Source organism: Panthera onca, chromosome B4, assembly GCF_046562875.1.
Source record: "Panthera onca isolate mPanOnc1 chromosome B4, mPanOnc1 haplotype 2, whole genome shotgun sequence".
Lineage (NCBI taxonomy): Eukaryota > Metazoa > Chordata > Mammalia > Carnivora > Felidae > Panthera > Panthera onca.
This window is the reverse complement of record NC_138345.1, coordinates 72188716-72215473: the sequence shown is the minus strand read 5'-3', so window position 1 is coordinate 72215473 and position 26758 is coordinate 72188716. Positions and strand designations below refer to the sequence as shown.

The 26758-nt window shown below is 38.8% G+C and overlaps 1 protein-coding gene across 2 annotated transcripts in view; it reads right to left on the bottom strand.

Annotated features, from left to right (window-relative positions):
- The window catches only part of ANO6 (anoctamin 6), a 200186-nt gene that overhangs the window by 44494 nt on the left and 128934 nt on the right, over positions 1-26758 (bottom strand). For both annotated transcript variants that reach the window (XM_078449926.2, XM_078449927.2), the window contains 4 exons: positions 25396-25511; positions 18664-18798; positions 10345-10450; positions 6123-6183 (listed from right to left, as the gene is read on the bottom strand). In XM_078449926.2, coding sequence (XP_078306052.1) covers positions 6123-6183; positions 10345-10450; positions 18664-18798; positions 25396-25511 — 418 coding nt within the window. The remainder of the gene's footprint in view (positions 1-6122; positions 6184-10344; positions 10451-18663; positions 18799-25395; positions 25512-26758) is intronic.

Here is a 26758-nt window from a genome sequence, read left to right as displayed (position 1 = left end):
TTTTTTTTTTTAAAGATGATGTTGATAATTTACTCAGCTTGTGAAAACAGACTATAGCCACCGGAAAGGTAACAACAACATGATGGTCAGAAGGCATGTGAGTGTGTCTAATGCTAGAACATCTGCTACCAGCATGTTGTTGCCAAGTAAAAAACACAAATAACTGCCATAATTCAAAAACAGTTTATGGTCCATCCATCCTTCAGCCTGTTCTTCCCTACATCCCTTTCCCTCTCTTCTTTCCTAAGAGCCTGGTGGGGGGGGAAACTTTAGTAGTTTCCCTAAATCTCTATTTACCACCACCCAAGCCATCCCGGATTAAAACAATATTCTTAAATATGCAAAAATGATGCTTTTCTCAATCTGGTGTGAAATATGAATGAAATAATTTTTAGAACTCTTTACTATCTTTTAAGACCTGAAACTTAAAATACTAAATAAAAACAACATTAAATGTTGATTGAAAATATAGTTTCAGGGTAAATCCCATAGACCCTTCTTTCTTTTTTATAAAATTTTTTTAATGTTTACTTATTCTTTGAGAGAGAGAGAGAGAGAGAGAGAAACAGGGGAGGGGCAGAGAGAGAGGGAGACACAGAATCAGAAGCAGGTTCCAGGCTGTCAGCTGTCAGCACAGAGCCCGATGCAGGGCTCGAACTCATGAACCATGAGATCATGACCTGAGCCGAAGTCAAGACGCTCAACCGACTGAGCCACCCAGGTGTCCTTCTTTCAATCAGACTGGTACCCCTAAGCTCTTCCTATATAGAAATACTGGATTTACCACTGTTCCACACACAAGTATTTTTATGTGCGGAGAATAAAGAGAAACAAGACACAGGCCGTGCTTCAAGGAGCTCCTAGGTGTGTAGGAATGATGGTGAAATGATAGTTATCAGAGACTAGTGGGGGGGGGGGTCAGGATAAAAGCACAGGTGGCTCTGGGTGAGTGACCAACGAGTAGCCGAGGCTCTCCCAGAGAAGGGGCCACTACAGCCACTCTGAGATGACCGACTTGGATTCGATCAGGTGAAGGTTGGATATTAAAGTCATCTCCCCTGGGAGCTGTGCATGCAAAGGCAAGGAAGCCAGAGACTCAGATACTTCCCAGAAACTGCAAATATCTGGAAATGAGTGCAAGGTATAATGAGGAAGGTTGGGGCAGCCAGTGGAGAGATCGCCGGGGCACATCACAAAGGACTCTATGCCTTGAAAGAAGTTCAGGTTGTAACTTAAAGGAAGAGGGGATATTGCAGGTGGTCTGGAGACTAGAGGCAGGGAGACCGGATTGCTTAGGTGGGGAGGTGAGAGAAGACAGCACATTTGGCAGGAAGAATGGTTGGAAAGATGCAGGTGTGTAAAGGGAAGGAACAGGTCTAGGATGCCAGCCATGTTTCTGGCTTGGGCAATGTCTTAAATTCTAGTGCCATACCTCACAATGCGAAGGGCTATAAGAGGAGTGAGTCCAAGAAGGCAACAGGTTTGGTTCTAACCAGGTGCCTCTGGGCCACAGAAAAGATGTCTAGTAGGTATGTAAAAGTCTACAACTTGGGAGAAAGATCTAAGATATGCCAGGAACTTTTTTTTTTAAGTTTATTTATTTTGAAAGAGAGAGAACGTGAGCAGGGAGAGGGAGAGGCAGAGAGAAAGAGAGACTCGTAAGCAGACTCCACACTGTCAGTGCAGAGCCTGATGAAGGACTCAAACTCACGAACCATGGGATCATGACCTGAGTTGAAATCAAGAGTCGGATGCTTAACTGACTGAGCCACCCAGGTGCCCCTGAACCGGATACTTTTTATAGTAGTAACTGAGGCCAGGCATGGATGAGATCACTAAATGAGGTGTAGAGGGGTGGGTCTCATCCTGGCTGCACATGAGAAGCACTTGGGAGCTTTAAAAAACAACAGTGAGCCCAGGCACCATCCCTGAGTTTCTGATTATATTGGACTAGAATAGGGGCATGAACATTGTGTTTTGTTTTGTCTCAAAGGTCTAACATCAGTCAGAGTTGAGAATCGCCAGAGTGGAGAGCAGAGAGAGGCTGGCCTGACAGCCTGCAGATCTCAGGTGGGCAGCCAGAGATAAAGAAGGAGACCCTGGGAAGTGGCTGCTAGTGGCATGAACTGAGCACTCCCCAGTGGTGAAGACAACCGAAATCGGGAAAGCACTCACTTCCCAGCGGTGTTTGTTTTAACTTTACTAATTTTCCAGTAACAATGAGTGAGAGTAGAAATAACCCGGATGTTGGAATCAAGTTCAAATTCTGGTTCCGACAATTATCAGATGTGTGACTCCTGGTCAAAATGTTCCAACTTTCTGAGCCCCCCCCCCCCTTCTCTTTCTATAAAATGGGGGGCAAGAAGACCTACCTCACAGGGCTGTTATGAACTTAATGACATAGGTAAAAGCCCTCACACCCCTCTACGGTAACTATCACTCTCCTCATTTTAGACACAAAGAGAGAGAGGCACAGAAAGGTTAAAATACTTGCCCGAGGTTACAGTTTTGGAGGCAGGAATCAAACCCAGGCATTCTTGGCTCCAGAACCCAAGCTCTGCTTCCTCACCATGTGGTATTGCCTCAAGCAATACGTAGCTCCTTAGCTAGGCGGGACATTGGAGGATGAAGTCTACAAAACCCTTGGGCATTAGTTCTCAGGGTCCATGGAGACATTGGTAACGTATAATAACCACTCAAGGTTTTAGACTGCTCATGGGCCACAGCACTGCCGATGCACATTGCTGGGGAGCCCAGAGCACCAGGGCCTCAGGTGACTGTGCATGATGTCAGAAAGGAACTTCCTGTCCTGTGTCTTTGGATCGCTCTTCCTCTGATGGGGAGCACTGCACCTATGTTCTCTGGCAAACCACACACCATGAGGCATTTATTGATTAGATAGACACAGGGCTCTTACATCGACATGTAATGGAGAAGAGGGAAGGCTGCCTAGGACCTTGGGAAGCAAGAACAGCTTGTCCTCTTAATCAAGGTATTATTACATCTAAAGAAAGTATGCATCACATGAAGAAGAGAGCCATATACAGCACTGGCGGTGCCATCCAGTGGTGCCCAAGGACAAGGGGTACAGTGTAGCACGTGGTAGTGTTCTAGTCACTAGACGTTTACTGCTGGAGAGCAGGGATATTTTATGAGGCCTTGAAATGAGTTACATCTCTTTACTCACAAAGGTAGTAAGATAGATGAGCTTTGCTCAGCTTCTATTCCACGTTCCTAACTAAGACTAGATTAAAAACCACATGGCTTCAGACTTTCTTGCAGCTGGGGTTCCTGATATGATTTTATAAAATGCCCATCAGATGCATTTATGTGTCACTTAAATCCGAAACGGAGTTGAATGGAGGCAGAGATGGCTGCAGGAGCGGCATTATTGTGCTGGTGTGGATGCAGTGGGAACAGTAGACTGAGTTCTCGAACTAACTGGCTATAGCTGTTTCCTGATCCCCAAGTGTAGCTGGTTAGGATAATGCTTTCCTGACTCCCCAGCCCCCCCATAAGCCAAGTGTCTGGTGTTTTTCTGGACATCACTAGGCCCAGCCCAAGACTCCAAGGTGAAAATTAAAAACTGCAGCCATGCAGCCAAGAGCCTGGAGCCAGGGAGAATCCAATGGAAGGAGGTAAGGAGCAATAAGGAATGAGGAGGAGCGGATATGTTAGCAACTGGTACTTCCGCCATGGGTTTAGGACTCCAAGTCAGTATGAACGGGTGGGCTGGCTTGGCCTAAAAGGGTGGACATTTTTCAGGTAAGTATATGGTTGGTGCTACATTTACTACAAAAGGCTTACAGCCCTCAACTTTTAGAATTCTGAGGGAGCCAAAACTACTAACAATACTCTAATAGACCTGGGCACACAAGAGATGCTAGAGGAATATGAATGGTAGTGAAATAAAAGACTTCACATGGTCCTCCTGCCTCTTTGGTTCTGCAATTTCTGATTTCCTGTAACAAGGTTCACAGCAGCGGTTATCATAAGGGCAGAGGTAACAGGAAAAGCAATATGATACACTTTAAAAATAAAGACTTCATCATACATACATATCCTTAAAGATGCACATATGCTGCTACAAGCAGTGTTGAAATGTTTTCTGCATTCTAAAATCTGATGAAATAAAGTCAGCTGAATATGCTTAAGTCAGTTCTATAAACATGGTGGAGTTGATGGTCACAGAAAGCAAAGTCAGCTAGGAAATTTGAGGTTTATCTTTGCAGTGCCAAGATTAATTTATAAATTTTTGCTTTATTTAAAATGTATTTCTAAATTAGGGCTGTCAACATGCATTAGGATATATATGGAGTTCAACAGATGTGTCAGAATTTTATACTTTACAAATCAGTGCTGGTTTGTTAAAAGGACCATCACCCAGGTGTTCGGTACCTCTGCTCTTACGGGGGGGAGGATAAAAGTGACATATTTAAAAAAACTTTTTTTTTTTTTTTTAGCATTTATTTATTTTTGAGAGAGAGGGAGAGAGAGACAGAGTGTGAGCAGGGAGAGGCAGAGAGACTGAGACACAGAGTCTGAAGTAGGCTCCAGGCTCCGAGCTGCCAGCACAGTGCCCGATGCACGGCTCCAACTCACAGACCACGAGATCATGACCTGAGGCAAAGTCAGACGCTTAACCAACTGAGCCATCCAGGTGCCCCAAAAGAAACATATTTTACAGTGGAGGGGTAAAGAGGATCTCGATGCACGAATTTGATCTTTATTCTATGTGTCAAATATTAGCTAGTGTTTGGTCTGTAGCCAAAACATAGGTAAATGTCTGCAGGACAATAACTTTGTAGGTAAGTTTGGCCATCTTATAGTTTACTTTCCCCAGGAGCGGCAACTAATCTGTAAACAGTGCCCGGAACTATTGGATCATCTGTTCTGGGATCCATTTGGTGACTTCTAATAGGCATAACCACTGTGAAAGCAAAACGCTCGAGGACACTGAGGAAGAACTGTTTCGTGAGCTGCATGTGTTCATGTGTCGTCTTCTCAAGATTAAGAGACCCGAGTCATGTTCCTCTCCCAGCTATCTATATAACCTGAGCTCTACCTCCCCGTTTTCTTACACAATAAAACTGGAAGCACATTTGTCTGTGAAAATGGAATTTTTTTCTTCTATGGTAGAACATTTATGTCAATTAAACATTTAAATGTCTGCATTTAAAGAAAATGGTAATTGCCTCATTATATTAATGATGCTATTCAAAGTAAATAATACAACTATAGTGTTAAAGCACCTACAGAAGAATTATATTCTTTAGGACTATATTTATTAAATAGTTTATTATTATTATTTACTATTATAATAGTAACATATACTTATTAAATACTCACTCATATAAAAGAGTATAAAGAAGAAAGCTTACCTGTAATCTCTGTGTTGTGGCTTCCCCCAAAACCCCAACCCCATGAAAGTCAGGGTGGATCACAGCTATGGGGACTATTACAATAATAGCTCCCAATGAACCATGTCTCCCTGTATCCAAGTCCTTGGACAGTCAGTCCTCTGACCTCCTCACATTGTTGTTGGCTTGGCCATGACCTACTTTGGCTGATGGGACATTCACAAACTTGATGCAACAACAGACTCAAAAAATGTCTGTGTATTGGGGTTTGCCCTCTCTTGCTTCTCTTTGGAACCCTAAAACCACCATGTGAAGAACCCTCACTGGAGGATGAGACACCATGTAGATCAAGACTAGCCAGCCCAGCTGAGCCCCATAGACCAAACCAGACTGGCGACTGCCAGACCATCTATCCCGGCGGAGCTGCTAGCTTACTGCAGATATCAGCTGAGCCAGCATGTGACTGGAGAACATCCCAGCTGATGTAGAGAATCATGAGAAATAATAAATGTGTGTTTTAAGTAACCATATTTTCAAGTAGTTTTTTATGCAGTAATTCATACATTGGTCTTCAGAGTTGTAAATGGAGCTCTAAGGGAGCTGAAACTTGGGGAATCCAAGGTCCTAAAAGTAGGTTACTTTGATAGCTTATATAAAACTGTGAAATGCTATTAAATTAGATGCCTATACGATCTCAGGTTTGTTTTTTTTAATGTTAAGATGTAAAAGTAAACTGGAAAAAAAAAAAGGAAAATAACTTACCCCATACTCCCATAAATACTGCAAACACTAGGGTTCCAAAACTGTCAAAGATGCACAATTTCTGGAAAATACAATAATGACATATAAATTAATCATGTTTTCTACTCACTAGAATTCAGCAAATATGCAATGTTTTGTGTATTCTATAGTCTGAATTTCTTTTAAAGCAGATAGTACTATACACTTACAGATGGGATTTCTTATTGTTTTGAGAGCAAACAGCCTTTGCCGCATTTATCACAGTGCATTTTCCAATGGAATCTTTCCCCATCATGATAAAGAAATTGGCATAGCTGCTAAGATTCCACTTCATTTAAAGTCTCTATCAGACTTCTGAATAATGGCCTCTCCTGATAAGCTGTCATAGTGAACTTGAAGTAGGATAGCTCTAAAAATACACTGAACTCAACACAACTTTTAGATTTACAATTTGCATCTTATCATCTCATCCTGGTCAGAGGGTAAGTTACTGAATTCTTGGTTTTCTTGTTGAGAAAAGCACACTGCTGGGGTTTATTCTGAGACAGCTCTGCCCAAGGACAGCTCTGCTTCCCCAAACCCAATTATGGCTTTCTACCATCAATGACAGAGGTTTCCATTAGATTAAGGATGCACAGGGGCTTTTGCTGACATTACAGTGGGTACAACAACCATGAATGAATAGATGATACACCTATACAAAGAAGGCTTTATTCACTCATTCTGCTAAATTTCTTTTTTTTTCTTTTTTTGCTAGTATTTAAATACTCCCTATATGGATTATTGGAAAATCCTTCAATTAGTTACTAATTTTTCACTAGCGAACATTTTTACATCTCCTAAAAACTCTCTATATAAAGTATAAACGTACTGAAAAAAGTGGCAAATGTGCAGAATGTCAACTTTACAATAGATCATAGAGTAAAGAAGACTGCATAGAAAATGAAGCTATGGGATGAAAAAAAAAAACCAAAAAACAAAAATCCAAACTCTTCAATTGCCAAAGAAAATTCAAAATTGCTTCTAAGGAAAACTCTAAGTAACTTTTTTGGTTGCCCTTTATATAATGATGTCAAGTGGGTAAATGTTCATCTATGTCAAAATATTATGTTATTTTCAAAAGAATATCCACCTAACCATCATCTTGTACATGTGTTTTCCAAAGCATACAAATGTCCCTCAATACTCTATCTGGACCCTGATCAGAAAGCATAATCCTGGACTGTCTGTTACCCAATGGTTCCTCCCAAAAAATCAGCTCAAGGAAGACAGAATTAATAAAAGAGTGGCCATTTAGGGAACACCCCTCTCTGCCTATTCTCCTCGTCCTGGCATTCCATGATGGACCAGTATTTCAAATCTTTCAGTTTTGACTCTTATGGAACCAAAACTGTCATTTAATGTTATGCCTTACCCCTCAGCGAAAATTATTATAAGAAAAATCTTATGCAAAACTATTCTGTGTGTTATAGGGCTATTACTGCAGATTCTGTTAAACCCTACTCTTTTAGGAATCATTGCAAGCTTCTCTCTGATACCTCCCTACTTGCCTTGACACCTCTAACTAGCTACTCCAGAAAGAAAAAATCCTACCTGTGAATTCTTTGTCCTAGTATGCTGAGAAAAAGCCAGTGGAAGCTTATTTGTCAATGAGAGAAGAAAGAAAAAAAAAAAGAAAGAAAAGAAAGAAAAGAAAAGAAAAGAAAAGAAAAGAAAGAAAGAAAGAAAGAAAGAAAGAAGCAGCAGCAAGAAAAAGCTGGTTTATGGCTTATGCCGAGTTCACTCCAGTCGCCCAGCTCAAGACAAGAGATGTGCTTTGTACTGTTACGAAAGGGAATTAGGTGGCCTGCATTAAGTTACCATTTTTTGCCATATTTGTGAGGATCAAGGACCCAGCAGAAAAAATAAGATGACTGGCCTCTCTATTTGCCCCATAGGCAGGAATCAGAGGAGCAGGTAAGCAAGGGGCCTTCTCGGCAAAAAGTTTAGCTTAGCTTACTTGCCAGGATGGCACAGAGAAGGAAAGCTGTGTTGAGTATCCCCAGTCAGCACGCTGCTTAAGTCACATGGAAGAGGGAAGGGAAGAGATGGTTACATAATGCAGGGCATGACCATTTTAAGCAGAAGAAACAACAAAAATCTAGAAAAGTGACCATTTGTTATGCTTTCTTCCTGCTAAGGAACAAAATCAAAATTTTATAACTGTATTTTATAAAAAAATATTTTAAGTTACATTTCCCTTTTATCTTGCCAGCCAAAAAGCTAAGAGCCTTATTTAATGCTCAATCACAAAAACAACATTAATCTTGATTACTTCCATAACTTTTCCCTCACTTTCTTGCTCCTAATTTCCTTTTTCTAATCTATTAACCCTTTTAGCATTCATGTTAGTGAATACTCCAGCTCTTTCCAAAAGAAAGAGGTAGAAATGAATACATAAGTATATGAATGATGAGATAGATGATTGAATCAGCCAACAGAGAAGCATGAAAAGCTCCTCTTTTCTTCTCCTTTTTAACAATTTAAAAATGTAATCCTTTTAACTCATATTCTTTTATGTGTTTCCTTCCCTTTGTAAGTCACTCTAACAAGACTCAAAGGATTCTTCAGGAAATTGGGATAGAATGAAAGATTCATTTTTTCCAAAACAATGGAAAAAACTGTGCACAGGGACAGATTTGAAAGTCATGTCCTTAATTAAGGATGGGTTGGTGGAAAAGAAGAACTGAGAGAAGAGATGGGGGTGTGGTGAGTGAAAGAGAATTTCTTAAGGAAAATGGAATTTCCAATTGTACTCTGTGGAGTATAGTTAGCTTCTGGTATTATCACTGGCATTTGCCTTAAATCCAGTGTCCAAGGATATGCACTAACTAGTGACCTTTATGAGTCAACATCGCCAGAAGGCAGCTTCCCTCCTGCTACCTTTAAGTCTTACTTTGTGTGATCTAGGGCAGATTTTTATAGTCTAGACTTGCATTGGTTTCTAGGGGAAAGGCACTGAAATCTATTTTAATTCATAAGTTAAGTGTAAAAATCCATGTGTCAACAATACCCTGCAATCATCTTAATTAAGTAGCAGAACATTTTTTTCAAACATAGCGCTCAATTTGTGAGTGAAGTGGTTGGTACTACCGTCAGCTGGTGAAGAACACGGTAATGGCAAGAAACGCAGATTTGCTGTCAATTTCTGGCTTTGTCATCTGCTAGGTAGGTAACTTGAGCAAATCATTTAATCTCTCAGATCCTCAGTGTTTTAATCTGTAAAATGGATGTAATAACTGTTCTGCCTATCTCACAGGGTTACTGTGTCAAAAGTGATAACATAAAAAAAGTGATCATATAAGTTCAAGAATTTTGTAAAATATAAAATTTAAAGTGACATTATAATAGGAACATATTTAGTTACAATAAGACTTAGATGGAGTAGGTCAGAATATTTTAACATCATTTAAAGATTCCTAAGCTTTCATGGTGGAACGAGGGGATAGAGAAAAGATCACAACATGGGAGAACAGTAGGTCAAAGTTGTCAGGAAAATTCTCCAAAGCAAGATGACCATCTTTATTCCCAGCTAGAGTTTCAGGCATGCCTTTCCTTAAGCTACCTCCAGTCTCAATACTTGTCCTAAGCTTCTTGGATTTTAAGAAGTCCTATAGCTCAAGATCATCTGCATGCTTAAGGGAACCATTTGTATTTTGTGGGAAGGTTTTGGGACAAAGTGAATATCTGTTCTCATTTATATACAAAGCTTTTCTTATGCATATTAATAGATAAGGCCTAAATCTGATAAGCAGGTTTAAAAAAAAAAAACAAAACAAAAAAACAAGCTAGTTTCAGTACATTTTGAAAGTGGGAAAACGTTAGTACAAATTTCAGGTTTCTACTTATTTGAATTAAGGAAGATACTTACAATAAGTAAACCTATTAAACAGTACTCATGAGACAAGGTGGGTTTGAGGTTTCTGCTTTGATTACTTCAAATACTCTAACAGTTTCAATGCCACAGCTCCTCACTGACCTGCCGGAAGATTTTAGATAAGGCTCTTAATCTCAATTTACTATTTGTAAAAGAGGAATAAACACATGCATTACATATCTACCTTTCAGAATGTTTGGAGGCTTAGTTGAATATTACCTTTCTGAATTTCACAGAGAAATAAAATAATTCCAGACCATGCTAAAATTATTAGAAGAAAAAAAAAATCTTTCATTAGTTACAAATGTTTGGGATAACAAAAATTACCTTTGAGGACTCGCAAGTAATATTGAGTTTCCAGAATGGACAAAGCCTATCACACTGAGGACACATGATGATCTTGCCACCAATATCAGGATGACAAACTTCTTTGCTAAAGAAAAGAGAAAAATAAAATTTTTAAAAATGTTAATAAATATGACTTCCTTTCTAGCAGCATAAAATCAAACATCCATTTGTGATAAGAAAACTAAATTCTCATAAAACTAGGAAAAGAATTGAACTTCATTAATCTAATAAAGGCTGCTACATAAAACCTATAAAAAAAAACCATTATACTTAATGGTAAAATGCTAAAAGTATTTCCTTTAGATCAGGATGAAGTGTCCTGTTATCACTACTTCTTTTCAGTTAGGGCCTTGCCAGCACAGTAAGTCAAGAAAACCAAAGATAAGATGCTGGACACAGAATCGGTATTCAAAATATACATAGGGCCAGTAAAAGGAATTATGTCCCTAGAGATCTGCAACAATAAGGACTTAATCGTTTTAAATACCATCTTTAAACAGCTTAAAAAAATAAAGAGCCTAGGAATAAATCAAATTCAAGATGTATAAGATTTATAGGGGGAAAATGATAAAACTGTTCTGAACGAGTGAAAAAGATCTATATGAATGGACACATCATCATGTTCATAATTTGGAAGACTCAATATCTGAAGATGTTATTCGTCCCCCATTTGAGCCATAAATTCAATAGAAGGGCAAAAGGCTCAGAACAGTCAAGACATTCCTAATGAACAAAGTGCTACTGACATAAGTTAAGAAAAGCTGAGCAAGAAAAAAAAATAGAATTCATAAACAATCTTCTACATATTCAGAAACTGACTTAGGGCAAGGCTGGTCCAGCAAACCAGTAAGGTGAGAAGTGACATTTCAACAAATGGGGCTGCTGCAATCCAATATCTATATGGAAAAATGTGAAACTGAACTCCTAAATCCTATCACATGTAAATCAACTCCAAGTAGAAAACAGGAATGTAGCAGTAGGAACTTGTTAAAAAAAAAAAAAAAAAAAGGAGTTGGGGTAAGAAATTTCACTAATGAGAAACCAAAAAGTATAAATCATAAAGGAAAATACTGATATATTCAAAGTCATGTAAAAGTGAGAATTTCATTAAAAGACCGTTAATGGATAATGGATGAGAAGAAAAAAACAGCCACAAACTGGTAGAAGTTTTGCAACACATAAAAATGACAAAGGACTCTTCACTAGAGTATTTAAATAATTCCTACAAATAAGAAAAAAAAAAACTAACAAGCTTACAACAGGTTGTAAACTGCTCCCCTTAGGAGAAGTCATTAAGATGGACTCCTATGTGAATGGGACTGGAGTTGCAGAATTTGGTAGCCTTGCAAATAACTCAGTTAAAAACAAATGGGCAGGGAAAACACTTCTAGGATATCTGAATAAAGATCTTGGAAAACCTGCTCCTTCATAAACACAATGAGAACACTGGCAAAATTTGTCAAAAGTAACCTCTGCAGAACTCTGGAAATTAAACAAGGGCTTACAGAAATCTGAGGAGTAAAAACAGCTAAATCTCCATAAAAATAGTGAGCTTTGTCACCTTTTTACTTGACCTATCCCCATCCCCATATCCTTGGCCTAACGGTGGTGTTATTAGACAATAGCCCCATGACCATGGTAGCATAGCAGCCACTGAAGGAGGCAGAAGTGATCTGAAGCTACCAAAAACCCATCCCCAGAGAACTGTCACTATTTGATGAGTCTGGAAGCTCCCTGGAAAAACTCCATTCTCAGGATTTGTCATTTTTGACCTGTCTCAGAGCTCCTACTGTGCCAGCAATCCTATCCCCAGAGGGTCTGTTGAAAGCATTAGCAGAAATTATTTAACATTACAGCTGCCCAAGACAGCAACACCAGTAAGGGCTAACAAGGTGCCCACCAAAAAGGAAATTTCCTAAAAGGAAAAATTGGGAAATGAGGTATCCATGGGAGATTTCAAAAAGTTCTAACAAAGTCCTAGGATTGTAGAAGGCCATGTGCACATGTAGGACCGTGCAGGTGGCCAGGAAAGACCTGAGAAAACCTTAATCCCTACTCTCTGGTTGGCTTTGAGGTTCTGCATAAGCAGGAAATAAAGGCTAAGGAAGAAGTGCAAACTGCCCACTAAAGTGCTGGGGGCATTCCCCACAGACACACACAGAGTCACCTGGCAAAGGCTCAAATGACTGGTTCCCAGCATTTAAAGGAATCACTATCCCTTAGCTGACAACTAAGCTTATTGAATACAGACTTCATGGCCATACACAACAAAGAATGAAGACTTTACAGAATTTGTCCAGGAAAGTAACTAAGTGAACAGCAACGGTGGCAGTGATGACAACAGAAGCAACAACTGCGAAGAGAGGGGAAAATAGGATTTCTAGATCTGCCACATTATAAAATTTAAAATGCCCAGTTTTCCACAGAAAATGACGAGATACACAAAGAAACAGAAAATTTTGGTCATAACAGGGGGGCAAAAAGGAGTCAATAGAAACTGTCCTTGAGGAAATCCAGAAGTTGGACTTATTGGACCAAAAACTTAAAATAAGCAATTAAATGTATGTTCAAAGAACTGATACGAATTCTGCTAAAGAATTAACTATGTGAGCATTGTACCATGCAGAGAATATCAATAAAGTTGTTAAAAAGAACCAAGTAGAAATTCTAGAGATACAAAAGTATAATTAAAATGAAAAGTTCATTGGAGAGGTTCCTCTGCAGATGACTGGTAGAAAAAAAAAAACAACAGCTAATTCAAAACTAGGTCTACTAAGATTATTCAGTCTGAGTAACAGAAAGAAAAAGGAATGAAGAAAAATGAACCCAGACTCAGAGACAGGACACCATCAACAATACCAATATACACATAATGGGAGTCCCAGAAGGGAAGGGAAGGAATGGAAAGAAAGGAGTTAGAAAGAATATATGAAGAAATAACAACTGAAAGTTTCCCAAATTTGATGAAAACGTTAATTTGTATATCCAGGAAGCTCAGCAAACTCCAAGTAGGATAAACTCAAAGATATCCAAACATACGCACATCAGACTCAAGGTGTCCAAAGAGGAGAACAAAGAGAATTTTGACAGCAGAAAGAGAAAAGTGATTCTGCATGTACAAAGGGGTCCTGAGTAAGATAAACAGTTGGCTTCTTATTGGAAACCATAAATACTAGAAGGCAGTGGGGTGTTATACTCAAAGTGCTGAAAGACTGTCCACAAAGTATTCTGTATCTAGCAAAACTATTCTTCAAAAAATGAAGGAGAAATTAAGACATTCCTCAATAAACAAAACCTGAAAGAACATGTTGCAAGCTAATGTGATCCACAAGAACTACTCAGGAAAGTCCTTCAGGCTCAAATAAAAATTACTAGACAGTAACTCAAACTCACCTGAGAAATAAAGAGCACTGACAGAGGTAACTACACAGGCAAATAACACAGTATAAATATTTTTTTGCATGTAATCATTTTCTCCTGATGTAAAAGACAGTTGCATGAAACATTAATTATAAAACTATGTTGATGGGCTTATAATGCATAAAAGATGTAATTTGTATGAGAATAATAGCGCAAAAGAGTGAGGAGGGAAAGGACCCATACCAAAGCAAAGTTTCTGCATACTACTGAAAATAAACTGGCATTAAAACTGAATGAAATTGCTTTACAACAAGATATTAATTATAATCTTCAGGTCAACCACTTAAGAAAATAACAATCACAACAAAAGAGTAAAAGAAACAACAAAGAGGAATTAAAATGGTATACTAGAAAGTATCTATTTTACACAAAAAAAGATAGTGATAAAGAAATAGGGAAGAAAAGACCTGAGGCAAATAGAAAATAGCAAAATAGATGTGAATCCAATTTTATTAAAGATTACATTAAATTTAAATGAATTAAACATTCCAACAAAAGGCAAAAAAAGAGAATAGAAAAACAACAGAAAATCAACAAAAGTTGGTTCTTTGAAAAGATCAACAAAACTGACAAATCTTTAGCTAGACTAATCAAGAAAAAGAAAAAAGTTTCAAATTCAGAAGTGAAAGTGAAAGGAGAGACATTAATATTGACCTTAAAAAAGTAAAAAAGATTATAAGGGAATACCATGAGTGATTATATACTAACAAATTAATCTAGATGAAACAGAATAAATTCCTAGGAAGACATAAATAATTGAAGCTGACTCAAGAAGAAAAGAAGAAACAGAAAGTCTGAATGGATCAAGAGAAAGTAAAGAGATTAAATTAGTAGTTTAAAAGAACAACAACAAAAACTTCCAGTGAAGAAATGCCTAGCCCCACACGGCTTCACTAATTCTATCAACAATTTATAGAAAACTGACACCAATGCTTCACAAACCCTTCTAAAAATAAAGAGGTGGGAACACTTCCCAATTCATTTTGTGAGACCAAAATTACACTGATGTCAAAGCCACACCAAGACATCCCAGGAAAACTATAGACTATTATCTCCTATGAATAAACATGCAAAAATCCTCAAAAAAATACTAGCAAATCAAAGCCAGTAACATATAAAGGATTGTGATCAAGTGAGATGTATCCCAAAATGCAAGGATAGTTCAACACATGAAAATCAACTCATTTAATACACCGTTTTAACAGAATAACAAGAAAAACTAGGCATCCTCAACTAGATGAAGAACATTTATGAAAAACCCACAGCAAGTGTCATCCTTACTGGTGAAAGACTGAACGCTTTCCTTTTAAGATGAACATTGTACTGGCGAATCTAATCATGGCAACTACACAAGGAAAATAAACTAAAAGCCTCCAGACTAGAAAGAAATAAGTTAAACTATTTCAATTCCAGATGATATATAGTGTGTATTAAAATCCTAAGACATGTACCAAAGAACTATTAAAATTAATAAGCCAGCCCATCGAGGTTACAGGACACAAAATCAATATACAAAAACCAATTATATTTCTATACACTAGCAATGAGTAATCCAAAAATTAAGGAAACAATTTCATTTGTAATAGCATCAAAAAAGAATAAAATATTTAGAATAAATCTGAGAAATGAAGTGTGAAACTTATACACTGAAAAATACAAAACAGTTTGTTAATAGAATTAAAAATAATTTAATGCAATTCTTGCTTTTTTTAAAAAATGGACAAGCTGATCCTAAAATTAACATGAATGTAAGGGATCCAGAATGGCCAAAACAATCTTGAAAAAGAAAAAAAAAGTTTTCAATTTCAAAACTTACTAACAAAGCTACAATAATCAATCTCGTGTGTATTTGCAAAAATACAGATCACACAGACATACAGATCAATGGAAAAGAATTGAGTGTCCATAAACTCTTACACTTATAGCCAATTGGTTTTTTGACAATGGAGCCAAGACAATCCAATAGGAAAAGAACAGTCTTTTTAAAAATGGTGCTGGGACACCTGGATATACACCCAGAAAAAATGAATCCTAGACCTAAATCTATAAAACTTATAGATGATAAACACAAAATCCTCATGAATTTGGATTACAAAAGCTTTCTAAGATATGACACCAAAAGCACAAACAGTAAGGGAACAAAATATTAGGTAAACTAAACTCATTGAAATTAAAAACGGTTGTGCTTCGAAGGACACCACCAAGCAAGTGAAAAAGGCGATCCACAGAATGGGAGAAAACATTTGCAATGTATTTGATAAGGGATTTTTATCCAGGATAAGGAACAGTTAAAAACATACAATAAAAAGACAACACAACTAAGAGAAGCAGAGGAGGAAGAGACGTTTCTCCAAAGATATCAAGTGGCAGATATGCACATGAAAAGATGCTCAACATCAGAAGGCATTAGGGAGACACGAACAAACCCATAATGACCAAACCATGTTATACCCACCAGGATGACTAATACATATGCATTTTTAAAACCCAGCAGAAACAAGTGTTGGTGAGGACGTGGAGAAATTGGAATCCTCATAAACTGCTATTGCAGATGTACAATGGTGTAGTCACCTCGAAAAATATTTTGGCAGCTCCTCAAAATGTTAAACATAGAGTTCCTGTGCATTGTTGCAGCAATTCCATTTCTTTAAAAATATATTCTCAAAGGAACTGAGAACATATTCTTCTACAACAATTTGTACATGAATGTCCACACCAGAATTAGTAATAATAGCCAAAAAGTGGAAACAACCTAAACTGACATGGGTGAATGGGTAAACAATATGGTATGATCCACACAATGGCATATTTGACCACAAAGTGGAATGAAGCACTGATCGAAGCTACAACATGAATAAACCTTAAAAAGCGTACGCTAAATGAAAGAAGACAGTCACAAAAGGCTACCTACTGTATGGCTCCACGTAAATGAAATGTCCAGAATAAGCACGTCCACAGAGACAGAGAGTAGATTAGTGGTTGCCAAGGCTGAGAGAAAGGGGGTTAGGGAGTGACTGTTAATGGGTGCGGATTTCCTTTGGGTGTGATGAGAATGTTGCACAATTAGATAGTGGGGATAGGTGCACAACTCTGTGAATGTACTTAACACCACTGTACACTTTGAAAGGGTGCACTTTACGGTATGTGAATTCTATCGCAATAAAGCTGTTATGTTTAAAGGGGACATAAAGTTCAAACAGAACTTTTATACAAGAGGAAATACCTATAGTGTCCTCCACTTACACATACATATTTTCAAAAGCACACAGAAATATATTTGGTAGGGAGACAAATATATGTGATAAAGAATATACGGTCTATGTAAAGGAATGATAAAAATCAAAATTTAGGGTAGTTCTTATTTGCAAAGCGCAAAGGGAGGGAATGCAGTCAAAGGAAGCACTTTGCTTGGGTAATGGTAACATTCTTTTTCTCAAACTGGTGAGAGATCATTATTCCTTATACCTTCAATACATTTTCTATTCCTGGGAATCTACTCAGCATGGAATAAACTTAACTGAAAATATTTAAATGCATATACTTGAAATACTTTAAAAATATTTCATACAAGTAATTAAAGCCCCCAAAATTCTGAGCACAGGGAGTTATCCCCAAGACCCTCCCCCTGGATTTCTGTAAGTTCAACTGTGTGAAACTGTAAGAAACACATGGTGTGACTGTCAGGGTGATTTTATAAAATGAATTGTAATGAGAACAGCCACAATGCAAGAACCTTGTAAAAATGCTACTCTTGCACTTTGAAAGTATATTTTTGAGATGGCTTTTTTTTTTTTTTTTTTGGTTGGAACAGTATATAAAACAATGGAGAAGCCAAAGACAAATTTAGGCAAAAGGTATCAAAATTCAGCCTTTGGCCCTGAACTCTTATTTTCAGTGAAGAGATAAGAGTACTTCAAAGACCATCTGCAGCTTTCTAGCTAAGAAGCCATAATAGGTACAAAACGCTCAGAATTCGCTGTTAAATAGAATGGATAATTATGCCTATACATAAGAGCTGCCATGTAAGCTTCCTGCCTCGGGAGCCAGGCTGATATGCTTGGGGCTAGAAAAATCTGGTCATCAGCTAGCTCATTGCTGGTGCCCAGAAATTTTGATCTGGCTGTCAGAGCTGGAGAGAGGCCAGGTGAACACAAGAAAATGCCTGGTTCAGTGCTGCATCCCTTCTAAAGGTTGAGACTACCAAAAGCAGAGGAATAATAACACAATTCAGAATAGTAATGGTGATACTCAGTGTTCTGGCATCCATTTCCCTTTAAACAGTGCAGCTGGTATTTTAATTCTAACATCAAGCATAAACTAATTGTTTATCACTTGTTTTTTTCCGTAACACTGTAAGGGCTAATTTTCAAAAAGTAAAACAGAAACAAAAGTACTGTTTACTTGAATTTTTAAACATCTATTTCCTAATATATATTAAAAAGTTATTTCTAAAAAAGCACAAAAACACCAATTTTATCAAGTTTTGCTATTGAAACCCTGAAGAAATCAAAGCTGCTCTTGGCTCACAATCTGTAGGGCTGAGTGAAGCATTCCTCTGGGGGCCAGAAGTTCAAGGACAATTCTCCTTCCAGACCGCCTCTCTTTTTCAAACAAAGTATTGTCTTAAAAAATTGGAATGTTTCCTAAGGGTAATATTCCTGTCAGAAACTGGGCTGCATTATCTAAAAAAAAAAAAAAAAAAAAAAATTTCCACTTCACTTAGTTATTATGCTCAGGACAAAAGGGATAGATCATCCAAGGCAGTAAGTGCTCTGTGAGGAGTTTTCTTTTACCAAAAACAGTCTAAGACCCTGAAACTAATTTTATGTCCAATCAACTTTTCGGCAGGCATGGTAACAAGGAATAAACACGACTTACCTCCATGTACAGTTGTTCTGATTAACATATCCATAGAGAAAGCAAGCCACTCCCACTACCGCTGCCAGGAGGAGCATCTGAGTGTAATATCCCAGCCATGCAAAGTAGATTCCAATCTTTTCTCCATAATATTTCCTGAAGACAGAAATTGGCTTTAGAAGTCACACGGAACCCCGCTGCAGGTTCATTCTAATATTAATGTCTGATTTTAAATACAGGAGGCTTTAAGCTCAAACTTCTTACTTGATTCATGCTTAAAAAATATTCATTTTCATAGAGACCCCAAATTCACTAGGAAACAAGTATTTTACATATCATAGAAGTACTGATCAGTGGTCAGATTGGTGAAGCAAAGTTAATTAGAATAGGGCAAAGGAAGGAAAAAGTGCTAAACGGTGAGCAAATAGAGAATGTTACCGTCGTTCTTTGTAAAGACTATCACATTTGACACGTTCTCCAAAAGATTATTTTTAACATGCGTGAAACAAGTAAACATGAACAATCTGCTCCCAGTTACCGGCTTTTGCTTATCTAGGCAACCTCCTTGGAACAAATGTAATGTAAATCACAAATTCTAACAAGAAAGTGACTGATCAGTCACTAATAATGACTGAGGAATCCCCTGCCCTGGACTCCTTACATCTAGCACTTCCATTTTTTCTAAGTTTTAAAAACTGGTCAATGAAAAGAGGCCAGGGAGGCACAACTGGAAGAAAGGATGCAGGGCATGAAGTAGTGCCTGCCACATTGTTCCTGAGAGGGAGACAGTTTCAGTTAGGCATAAAGAAAGTGCACAGGGGTGAGGAGAGCACAGTGAGGTGATTGTTTTGGTGACTCTTGCTGATGCTTTCTTAGACTGATTCTCTCTTGGCTCATTACTGGTCCATACAAGCTGTAGATTTACTTAAGCTCTTAGCTTACTTAGAGGCCTATGTGAGACTTCCGGTTCAGTATGGAGCTGGGCTGAGGACCTTGGACTTAGCCTGGTAGGGACTAAGCTCTGAGAATAACCTGGAGTCTTGGGGGATTTCACACAGGAACATCTCTGGGCTGAACCCGTGGTCACAGGGAAACTGTGAAACTAGCTCCATAGGTTGTAGCCTGCCTGAGTGTAGGCCACATCCCTGGGGATAAGGAAGGGCTGACACAGACATGGAATCAGGAGTCAGGGTGAACAAAGTGTTCCATTTTTATGTGACTGGGGCTTTGCCGTCTGGCTCAGAGACTGAAGGCAAATGACAGGCTCAGGGTAGTGCCTGAGAAAGAAAAGCTTGGCAATGGGTTTGCAACATCTTGGCTGTTAGGCTTTCTGAAATATGCTCTTATCAACCATTCACACTGGAAATGCCACATTTAAAAGTGGAAAGAATCTTAGAAATTACTGGTCCCTTGGTAGTAAAAATATTCTGCCTCATACAGAGCTAGTAAGGCAGTCCCTGCTTGTATACTTACCGTGACAGGGAGTTCATTATTTCTAAAGGCATCCACATTATATTGCAGGAAAGAAGATCAGAAAGAACTTTTTAATCTCAAACAGAAACCTGCCTCCAAGTTCTTGCTGAAAGGCTAGGTATAATAAGGATCCCTTCAAATGTGATACTCTGATCATTATCTCTCTCTGCCAAAAACATCCCAATTCTTAACACCAATTTCAAAAAACTGAGCTTTGATTTTTAATCAGAGTTATAAATATATATTCAGTAAGGCCCAAATTGTTCTAGTAATTGTCATGGCGGTTCATTGCTTAATTTTCTGTGTACTTACCAACAATTCAGCCCTAGACTTTTACCTAAGGTGTAACTTTCTCAGCACGTTCAAACATATGAGGTAGTCGATCAAGTTTCATCTCCTTGAGTAAATCCCATCAGATCCTCTCCAATCTGGATTAATGATTCTCTAGCCCTGCCACAGAGCTGTCACCTGGGATCTCTCTGTTCCTCTCTCATGCTGGGAATCTGTTTACTAAAGCCATGTTTTTCTCTTTCTTGGTGGAGCATTACCTTGCACATTTAAATTGTGAAAATTCATTGCACTTAAATTAACAGCTTGACCATACATGGAACTGGAAAGTGAAAAATCAACTCCCTTGGAAATTTGAAATTACTGCTCTTTTCTTCTACCTGCAGTGTTGTCATTGAGAAGTTCAGTGTTATTTTGAGTTCTGCTCTTTCAAATGAAGCCTGTTTCTCTTTCTGAAGGTTCTCAGGATCTTCTCTTTGTCATCAGTGTCCTGAGATGTTATGGTGTGGTGACTGGCTGGCTCTATTTTTATCCTCTGGGCTCAGTACTCAGTAGGATCCTTCCACCTGGAGACTCATCACATTTACTTCTTGTCCTGAGCGTGCTATAAAGCCACATACACATGAGTTGTGTCTTTCCCTACTGTTAGCTTTATTCATTATAAAGCAGGATTTGCACAATTGTAACAGGTTCAGGACTCCAAACTCAATGACATTTCACTATGCATTTAATTTGGCTCCATACATGCCACATGGGACAAGATACGATACAAAATCACACAACAAACAAGATACAATGAGGGTGAGAAATTAATGAACCAAATACAGTCAGTCCGTGAGCGCACAGTTGAGATGTGGACCCAGCCCCTCCGAGTCACTTCCTGCTTCTTATATGCAAGCTGAGGAGGGTCTTTGTTATGTTCAGAGACCAATGGGCGCATTGCCTTTCAAATGTGATCAGGCAAGGAAGAGTCCAAATTTGGAGAATCTGACAGTTCCTGCAGAAGTTTTCCCTTTTTAAAGGAGTATAATCAGTCTTTTGAGCCTTTCCAGGCCTCTTCTGGTTCTAGTGATCATCAGTTCTTGGTTCTTCCATCATCTCTTGGCTTTGCTAATTATTGATTCTTGGTACCACCAGCATGTCCTGGTGCTGTCTATCCTCAGCTCATCACCTTTGGCTGTCTTCCTGATTCCCGACATCATCGCTTAACATGAGTGACCCCATCATGCTCTCTATAGTTAATACAGTTCTTCAGACACCTGATTTCCTCCCTACATTATCTCTGTTCTTGTTCCTACTGCTATTATTTGTTCACTGCACGTCCTGATCTTTTAATTTTGCACCCACCCCTTTATTTTCTATTTCTTTATATGTTTGCTTTATATTTTGTACAATTTCTTCAACTTCATTTTCTAACACTGCAATTGGGGTTTTTCTGATCTATCACATTTTTAATTTCAAGAGTTACATTTTACCTTTGGAATGACCCTTTCCTATACAACTCCTGTCTTTGCATTACGAATATCACAGCTTCTTTTCTCACTCTGAGGGTAAAAATGGCAGTTTGGGGGGAAATTTTTTTTTTTTTCCCTGTGCAAAATCTTGTTTCCTCCAGGGGCGCCTGGGTGGCTCAAGTCAGTTAAGCGTCTGACTTCGGCTCAGGTCATGATCTCGCGGGTCGTGAGTTCGAGCCCCGTGTTGGGCTCTGTGCTGACAGCTCAGAGCCTGGAGCCTGCTTCAGATTCTGTGTCTCCCTCTCTCTCTGCCCCTCCACTGCTCATGATCTTTCTCTCTCTGTCTCAAAAATAAATAAAACATTAAAAAAATTTCTTGTTTTTAAATCTTGTTTCCTCCAGGTTGCTTTTTTTGGTTTGTTTGGTTTGCTTTTTGGGAAAGAACTCGTTTCCCTTTCTGGTAATCCCTGGAGACCATAGATGAAGGTTTAACAGCCTGAATGCTCCAGGGGTTATTAGGGAGAAGCAATGAAAGGAGCATGTGGACCAGGGACACAGAATAGTTAAAAAATGTAGCAAAATATACTTAAAATAGTGGGGAAATTGTTCTTTTACCAGAAAAACAAAAACAACAACCCCATAAAGAATGATTAAGAACCCATCAAACCCATCACCCTGCCGATGCTACAGGTTTAACGTAAAAGAAAATTAATCTGGGGCACCTGGGTGGCTTAAGTCAGTTAAGCATCGATTCTCCATTTCAGCTCAGGGCATGATCTCATTGTTTGTAGGATTAAGCCCCAGGCTGGGCTTTGCACTGACAGTGTGCAGCCTGCTTGAGATTCTCTCTCTCTTTCTCTCTGTCCCTCCCCCACTTCTGTGAATGCTCTTGCTCTAAAAATAAATAAACCTTAAACAACAAAAAAAAAAGCAAACTAATCTCACATGAATGTCAGCTTCAAATGTTTACACATGTACAATCATCTTCTTTTAAATTTTTATTCTATAGGATACCCAGAGTTGAGAGCAAAGTGCATCTTCATAATTGTAATCCAGTTAAAAAATGAAGAAGTTTGAGTATGACCAAATGAAATAACAAAATAAAATCCTTTATGAAATGAATCTAAGCAATGATCATTAACAGCTGCTATCATCACACACAAAAGGAAACAGGATCTTATATACCTTCTGGCATAAGTATGAAACTCCCATACCAAGTATTCTTGTACCAAGTAAAGCGCAATCTGATCAAATTTTTATTTCTTTTTATTTATTGATTTTTAATGTTTATTTATTTTTGAGACAGAGAGAGACTGTCTTAACCGACTTAGCTGTCTTAACTGGCTTAACCGACTGAGCCACCCAGGCGCCCCCAGATCAAACTTTTAAATGAGGCTCAAATTACTTAGCTAAAGCAAATGCACAGAACACAGGAACAAGTCCAACGACACCAAAAGGGAGAATGAAATCAGCAATATAGAGAATGGAGAACCTCCTCCACAAGTGCAAGAAAATAAGAAAGAAATAGGGGAAACTCATAGATTAGAAGACAATTGAGAGATACATTAATTGCAACATTTGGACCTTGTTTGAATCTCTGATTTAAACTAAAAAAAAAAAAAAAACTGTTTAAAAAAATAGTTTTTGTGACAATCAGGAAAATCTGAACACTGATTACTTGATGACTTTAAATATTCAGGTTGCATTTAAAAGAGACCCTGCCATTTAGAAATAGATACTAATGAAATATAATAATATTTGGGATTTTCTTCAACATGCTTCAACGGAAAGGGATGGGAAGGAGGCAGAGATAAAAATGAAACAAGACTAGCTATGGGTTCACAATTTTAGAGCTGGGGGAGGCATATACAGTTTTGCTGTATTATTCTCCTTTTGTAGATGTTTGAAATTTCCCATAATAAAATGTAAAACAAAGCAAAACAAAAACTATTCAGTGTTTGAAACTCTCACTTTTAAGGTCAAGTGGTTTTCCCAAGTAGGTGGATACTGAGGTATGGTAGAAAGAATAGGCCCTGGGCCCTAGGCCAACCTGGGGGAAACCAGACTCTCCTCTCCTCGCTCTCCACATCTGACCCATAACCAAGACCTGTCAACTCTTCCCCTCTAACACATTCCAACTGTGCTCCCAAAAGCTCTCCTCTAGCCACCCTCAGCTTACCCCCTGGGCTTCCTGCTTCCTGTGGCCCCCGTCATCCATTCTCCACACCATCTTTGCAAAATGTGAGTCAGGTAAAATTATTTGAATATCTAAAATATCACAACTGCTTCTCATTGTACTTAATGTCTAAATGCTTTTCCACACTCCTGCTACATCCTTCTAACCTGTGTCTCATGATTCTCTTTTCTCAAGTAGCACAGGTCTGCAATATCTCCTCAAACTTGCCGATGTCCCTGTGGCTTGGGCCACTGCACAAGCTGCCCCTACTCCTGGAATGACTTCTTATAAATCCACAAACCTCTGGATCCTTTTCACTATCCATGTGTCCGTTCATGTCACGGACAGACATGCTCAAACAGAACTTTTTTCACCCCGTTCCCTTCACCTCATCTCATCACTGTCATTTTCTTCATTGCAATCAGAAATTTTGTTTACTTCCTTATTTTTATTTATTGGTTATTTTTGGTCTATCTCCAGCAGCCTTACCCGAACATCAAAAACTTCTAGAGAGCAGCTGACATTATTGCTTTGAGAAAAACAAGCGCTGAGCTAGTCATTACACCTTGTTAGATATAGTGAAATAGTATCTAATGGCAGATACAGGAAAGCCATGAAAACTTGTATACCTCACCATACAATTTAAGCTAAATCTAACATCTACTCCTGTGTAATGAAGAATATGGTGGGTCTTCATTCCCAATTCCTGAGACGTAACCTCTAAAACCTTGGATTTTCCTGGACCGCCTGGGTGGCTCAGTCAATTGAGCGTCTGACTTTAGCTTCGTCTCACAGTTCATGAGTTCAAGCCCCACGTCAGGCACTGTGCTGACAGCTCGGAGCCTGGAGCCTGCTTCGGATTCTGTGTCTCCCTCTCTCTGCCCCTTTCTCACTCATTCTCTCTCTCTGTCTTTCAAAGATGAATTAATGTTAAAAAACAAAACAAAAAAAACCTTGGATTTTCCCAAGATAGGAATATCTTTGTTATTCATGATGAACCCTTGGGATTACACCTAACAGTTTATGCCAATGAGGTGACTCATGGAGGGCCCCTAGTTTGTGCTAATGGGATTACTCAGGATGCAGGCTGGCCATGCCAGGAAGACCAACCATGTGATTAGAGAGTTGGGGCTTTGAGCCATAGCATATTGGAAGAGGAAGGGGCTGGAGACTGAGCCACATGGGCAGTGATTCAATGAGTCATGCCTACATAATGAAGCTTCAGTAAAAACCCTAGGCAATGAAGCTCAGCGGTCTGGGTAAGCTTCCCCGGTTGGCCATACTCTTTGTATACTGTCATCCTTAGATGCCATTAGAGCAATCCTGAGTCCTCCCACTGGCATGCTCTCTACAACACCTCACCTGATAAGATCCAAGGGCTGCTTTTTGTATATACTTCGAGGATGAGCCCACTCCCTGTACAGAAGGTACCGTTCGTTCGGGCAGCTGAGATCTTCTGACTTATGGCTGAAGTTGCACTATGAAGCAGAAGCAAACAAGGGAACATACAATCACTATGTGTTCACAAATCTGTTTAGTCAATGTGGCACTCAGACTTCACAGGCATTTGTTTATTTGAATAAGGGGCCCTCACTTACTGGAAGATCATCTAATTTTTAGTGTTTTTCAACCAATGGTATTATTAATCACTTAGGGCCATTTGAAAATGTGGGTGGAGAGGAATGCTTGGTTGTTACAATCCTGGAGAACACCTCAGGTACCTGGTGGGAGACCCAGAGAGGCTTTATGTCCTATAAATGTGCCATTCCTAAACAGTTAAAAATTGGGCTATTCAAATGCCCAAATTGCCACAGTGCAGGAACACCTGATAATCCAGCACCCTCCTTAGATTCCCCGGGGGAACCAGGACCTTAACTAGTTAGTGCCAAGGTCAATTCTAAAACCCCAGCATCTTCGTACCCGCCCCCCCCACCCCAATTCAGCAGTTATTCTGTGACAACACGTAGAATATAAAACACAAAGAACTTTGACATGTTACACATTTAGCTTATTCAAAGAAACAAAGATTCCTGCGTCTACATAAATTCAGTCACTCTTCCAATCTGACTCATTTTCCTTCCTGCTGTACCAGCTAAGCCTTCACATGGGTCCTGACCGCCATTCACTTCCCTTCCAAATACTACAGGAGGCCATTCCTTAGCCTGGATTTGGGATCACTGCACCTAAAAGAAGCTTTTGTGGAAAAGAACTGGGCATGGGCAGATACCAACTGAATACCATTGAACTCTGGCATCCCTGATTAATATTCATGACAGCTATTTGCAAGTGTCCCCAAAGTTCATGTCATGTTATAATCACCAATTTTTCTGGGTGCAAATTTAAAACACGTGGACTGTCAGGCCGGGCTGCCATGTTGGGTCTCTTAGCCAGGAAGCTCAGAACCTTCTCCACTCAGCTTGCTGTTCTCTACACACATGTATCAAGTGGCTCTTTTGTGTCCTAGTTTATTATCATATACATTTCAATAATGTCTTCATCCACAAGAACACGTACTACACGGTAGCAATGATCAACCTCACTCTTGGCTTTCTTGGTCTTAGAGATTCAGATAAAATGATCGTGAATGTAACAAGGCAACCGTGCACTATAATATTGTATTTAATTTATTTCAATGACAGAATTTATTTAAAGAGCTTCGATAGAACATCCCTGCATTTATGGAATCATTAAGGGTCTGAAGCAGCCACATTTTAAAATTTTCATT